Raw genomic sequence first — 6,000 nt, forward strand, 5'->3', positions numbered from 1 at the left:
GGTATTGTCATACACGGCCCCTACCTGACCCGTTGCCATCCCTAGATGTGACCTCACAAAGCTTAGCTTTAAATTGATTTTAACTAAATTTATGTCTCAAATTTTATTAGACCTCCTTTTAAAACTTTAGACAACACCCCTACCTAGCTGCCACGTATTACCATCGTAGAAAGAAAACCCTTCTTAACTTTAAAAGACCCGTTAACATATTCACCGCATAATACTTTTGAAAAAGCAAATGTTTTTTAGAAAACATTTCTATAACGAGTTTTTAATTCGATACCAAAAGTGCCCTAAATTTGTGTTCTTATGTATTTGGTGCATGCCATTGAAAATGTGACTATTAAAAACCAAAAGCATCAATCTTATTGTATAATTTGGATCTTATATTGGATCCATTTTCCAGAAAATGAATGAAGGAAATGTAATGGATTTATAGTCAACTCATGGGAAACAAAAGAAAAGTTAATATTTGTAAAGACAATAAAGAGAGAGCTATGCATGTGATGGGCCGTGGATCATGTTTGTTTATCTACAATCAGATTTTGTGGGCCCATTTTAAAATCTCAACATGAACTTACGTGTCATGTCATGGGCTCGTACGTGTCATGTGATAGGCTCCTTTACAAGCCCACGAGCAAGCAGGTCAATTACCCTTGGTCAAAGAGTCAATGGCCTAAATCTCTGGTCAATCTTCACTTTATTAATGTAGTTGTAAACAAGGTATTAAATATCGATAGTTTCGGAAATATCGGTGGTTCAAAAATACGGAAATATCGGGAAAATATCGATATCGATAAAAATTAGATAAAAACCACAGAAATTGTGATAAATACATGGAAATTTTTAATGAAACTTTAGAAGAAGTTTATTTAGTCAATCATCTATTATTTTGACACAAAAAATTGGAAGGAAATGCATTGCATACTGGGTTTGAGTGATTTAAGTTGATTATATTGCAAGCTGACAAACTCCGTGACTTAGAAAATATGGAGTAATTAATGAAGAGAATTAAACACCCCATAGTAATTTATTTATCATTTTTTAATACAATATTTTACACTTTATAAATTGCATGGTAAGATACATGTGTAACCTTATTTCACATTATTCATTGGACATGGTACACGTTCTTATATTTATTATTTATCAAAAATTGAAAAATAATTAAACCAAACTTGACTTTTCATGAAAATTAGGCACTTTACCATACTTAAAAAATAATAGTGAAGATTAAAAATTAACTATGAACATAAATAAATTTATCAAAGGAAGAATTAAGTAGTAAACAAAGAAAATAATTATAAAGATTTAAGTACTTAAGCAATAATTTGAAGGGGAATTTAGTAATGTAAATACTTATAATGAATAATAAAATAATCAATAACATTAAATGGATTAAATAGAAAAGAAATAAATTATATTAAGTAATTAAGTAACTGATCAACAATATAAAACAATAAGTAATTATGTTAATCTCTATTTTGAGAAACAGCTCGCATGTATTATAAATACATATTCCATAGCTTATTATCACAAAGTGATGACTGCCTTGATGGTTAAGTGGCCATATCGAGATATTATCGATAATATCGCGATATTTTGACCATTTAAAGCTGCCAATTGAACGAAAATATCTTAACTGAAATATCGAGGAAATTATTGATAAATTGACGATTTATAGCTGGAAATGTGCTATACGATAATTTCGCTGAAATATCGGCTAAATTATCGATTTTTCGTACTGTGGGTCTGAGCACTTAGATGTATTGGATATATATACAAAAATCCAAAGTTATTGAGAATGAAACAAGTTAAACATATATATACTTATGTTATCAAGCAATCAATCTGAACTATTTATCAAATTACATGAGAAGGCATTAAGACATGTTATCCATGTTTTTGGCCTAATGGCCACACATACTCTCATATTATATCAAATTAATACTATAATCCTCCTATTATGTCCATTAGGGTACCCTTCAAATCCCATGTTTTCTGCTTTTTAACCATCTTGTTTAGATAATTTTACAGGTTTCTAAAGACAACTAAACTACATGGAAGAAAATATAATAGAGTTTGACGATAGGAACAACGATGCAACACGACACCTAATCGGGTGACCTCTATAACTATTTTTGGAGTTGAGTGACCAAAATGTAACTCCGAGTATAATTAATGAACTATTGCTACAATTAAGCCTAAATTAAAATATGAAAACACAATTAAATTGCCAAGACACATGACCTTCATACTTCAATTCATGGGTGATATTGAGTTATTATATAAGAATTGCAGTTATTGTGAGAGGTGAAAGAGAGATAAAAGAATGGTGATAATTATTTCAAAGAAAGATTGGTGATAAAAATGTATTTTACCCTTATTATGTTTGTTTTCCTTTTATTTTATTAAGGATAAAATCGTAAAACATGGACATATGATTAGTTGACAAGATTCTTTTCTGATATAAAATATAGATATAAAATAGATTTAAGTATAAACAATGACAATATATAAATTACTATATTTTCAGATGTTATTATTGTCTTTCTCTTTTCCAGAATTGAAAGCCGCTTTAAGCTGCAACCACTAAAAATATATAGCCAAAAGGGAAGTGTACAAGAGTAACACTGAGTCAAGGCAATGGGCTCTTAAAAGCACAAATTCTGTGAGAGGGAATATGCTCGGCGGACCGACATGTTACTTATGGTTGCCACAGTAGAAGAAAGAGTTCTTTCTTATTGATAAGGAAGGAAGCAGTGTCCATGTATTGTTCTCAATACTTGGCAAAGTTTGTGGACTACAAAATAAGCTCAAAATAAGTTTGCTGAAGAAAATTGAAGTGTTAGTGTAAAGCCTCAAAGAATCTGGAAAGCAATGTCATATGTCGTCCTTTTATTATGCTTAGTTTTTGAATGACATGTCGTCCTTTTATTGAAAGCTTTGGCATCTCTCACTTTCGTATTTTCGCTCTTCCACTCTCATATGAATATTGCTTTTCTTTCTCTTCCTCTCACATTGCTTTTCCTACTGTATCAAGAAAAGAATGAAGGTGATTGGAAGCTGTAGGATTTCATATGAAGACATATTTTTGTTTTAGTTCATTCAAATTCATAGCTTCGGAGTTCAGCAGAATCAACATCTATTCTCGTATTTCACTTGTACTATTTACACCCTCTCAACAGAACCATGGCTGATCTTGCCTTTCCTTTGGCAACCAAACTCATTGAAAAGCTCGGGTCCATTACTTCTGAGCACATCTGCTTGGCATGGGGCGTTAAAGCTGATCTGAAAAAGCTTCAGCGCACGATGTCCATCATCAAAGATGTTCTCTTGGATGCCGAACAAAAGCAAGAACATAACCAGCAGATACGCAGTTGGCTAAGACAGCTTAAAGATGTATTTCTCGATGCCGAGGACTTGTTGGATGAGTTTGAGTGCGAAGCTTTGCGGAGGGAAGTGGTGGAAACATTTCATGGCACAACTCGAAAGGTACACCGTTTCTTCTCTCGTTCTAACCCAATTGCATTCCGTTTGAGAGTAGGTCATGAAATCAAGGAGATTAGAGAGAGGTTAGATGAGCTCAAGTCCAATAAGGCTATATTTGATTCTCTCACTAGTATTGATCATCATGGAGGTAGTGGTGATCATCATGAAAGAGTGAATGTGACCCACTCCTTCGTTCGTGCTTCAAAGGTTATTGGTAGAGAGTCTGAGAAGAAACAAATTATAAATCTCTTGATCGAACAAGGTGATGATAATCAAAGTGGGAATGGGAATGTCTCTGTTATTCCTATAGTGGGGATTGGAGGTTTAGGGAAGACCACGCTTGCCAAGTTGGTGTACGATGATGAAAGGGTCGTTGGGCATTTCGAAAAGAGGATGTGGGTGTCTGTTTCAGTGGACTTTGAAATTACTAGATTGATAAAGATGATTCTTAGTTCTGCATCAGATACAGAGATGAGTGATAAATTGAGTCTGGATCAGTTGCAAGGAAGGCTACGTCGTGCTTTAAAGGATAAGAAATTTTTGCTTGTTTTGGATGATGTTTGGAATGAGGATCGTATTAAATGGAGTGAGTTGAGAGATTTATTGATAGAGGGAACCAAGTCAGGAAGTAAGATTTTAGTGACGACTAGAAATACCTCGGTTGCTGAGATGATGGGTACCATTCCAACAAACATTAATTTACAATCTCTTTCATTTGAGGATTGTTTGTCTTTGTTTGTAGAATGTGCTTTTAAAGAGGGACGTGATAAAAACTATCCTAACCTCTTTGAAATGGGAAAGGATATTGTTAGAAAGTGCGGAGGGGTTCCATTGGCAGTGAAAACTTTAGGGAGTCAACTACACTCAAAGACTGATGAACGGGAATGGAAATTGGTGAGAGATTCTGAGATATGGGAATTGAAACAAGAAGATGCTGGTCACATTTTACCTGCATTGAAATTGAGTTATACCCAATTGCCTCCTCATTTGAGACAATGTCTTGCTTATTGTTCCCATCTACTAAAGGATAGGATTGAGTTTAATAGTGTAACCTTGATCAGATATTGGATGGCACATGGAATCCTTGATCAATCTCGTGTTCATGGGAATATGGAGTTGGAAGACATCGGAGAGCTATATTTTAAAGATTTATGGGCAAGATCCTTTTTTCAAAACGTTATTGATTGTCATGCGCTCTACATATTTGATATGCATGATCTTATCCATGATCTTGTACAATCAATTGCACAAGGTGAGTGTTTTACAGTGAAGTCTGCAAACACCAAAGATATATATGAAAATGTCAGACATTTGATATTTTTGGAAGCTGGCCAAAATATTTCAACAACCTTGCAAAAGTTGAACAAAGTGCGGACTATAGAAGCAGTCCAAATAGAGATTGATGAATCCTTCCTGTGCACTTGCTTCTCAAGATTCAAATATTTGCGAGTGGTTGAGTTACCTATATGTTCATTACAAGTGTTGCCAAGTTCCATTGGTTCCCTGAAACATTTGAGATATCTGAACTTGTGTTGTAATGAAGCAATAATGAAACTCCCCAATGCAATTTGTAGATTGCAGAGCTTGCAAACTCTAAATCTTAGTGGTTGTGAGAATCTCCAAGAGTTACCGAGAGATATAAGCAAATTGATCAGCCTCACATCACTGGTTTTAACCACAAAACAAACAAGTTTTACAAAGAATGGGGTGGGATGCTTGAAATCACTTCGATTCCTTCATATTGATAAGTGTAATCATTTAACTTCTTTGCCCTGTGAAAAGAGTTATCTTACTTCCTTAAGGACTCTGGTGATAGGAAGTTGCGAACAACTGGATTTGAGGAACGTAAACTATCAAGGAACTCCACTGAGGCTCCAAAAATTGAGTATTATAAATTTACCACGGATGGTGGCATTGCCTGAATGGTTTCAAGGAGCGGCTAATACCCTTCAAGTCTTGTTTATTAGCATGTGTGAGAATTTGGAGGCATTACCTGATTGGTTGGCAAGTTTCACATCACTCACAAAGTTGGTCATTGATCAATGTCAGAAATTGTTGTCTCTGCCAGAGGGAATGCGTTCTCTTACCTCCTTAAAGGAACTTGTGGTTGATGATTGTCCTGAATTGGAGAGGAGATGCCAGTGCAACATTGGAGAAGATTGGCCCAAGATTTCTCATGTGCCACATGTTTCCTTGTCCTCCTTCGATTGATTTCTACATATATAATATATGCGAACAAAGTGGGTCCTCTCCGTGTGTTTATTCTATACTAATTCCTAGTTTCTTTCTTCAGCTTTTCTCAGTATTTCTTTTATTCCCTTTGTTTGTTTGTTTTCTTGTGTCTGGGTTGTGTTTTATTTAGTTTGGATTGTGTCATGCTTACATCAATTTGATTTTATTCATTTAAGTTGTGGGTGGACGACCAAAAATAAAACAATCGTCTTTGTAAATAATAGTTGTGGACATGCGTGGTGAATGATTTCATCCATAACGACTTCGTTTACTTTC

The 6,000-nt window shown here is 34.6% G+C and overlaps 1 protein-coding gene across 1 annotated transcript; it reads left to right on the forward strand.

The window, feature by feature from the left end:
* The first annotated feature begins 3,192 nt into the window (after positions 1 to 3,192).
* Positions 3,193 to 5,414, forward strand: LOC117635314 (disease resistance protein RGA2-like). The gene is made up of 2 exons (XM_034369653.1): positions 3,193 to 4,744; positions 5,275 to 5,414. The coding sequence occupies exons 1-2, from the start codon at positions 3,193 to 3,195 to the stop codon at positions 5,412 to 5,414; spliced, it is 1,692 nt and encodes a 563-aa protein (XP_034225544.1).
* Positions 5,415 to 6,000: the final 586 nt, after the last annotated feature.

Source organism: Prunus dulcis, chromosome 7 (assembly GCF_902201215.1).
Source record: "Prunus dulcis chromosome 7, ALMONDv2, whole genome shotgun sequence".
Classification (NCBI taxonomy): Eukaryota; Viridiplantae; Streptophyta; class Magnoliopsida; order Rosales; family Rosaceae; genus Prunus; species Prunus dulcis.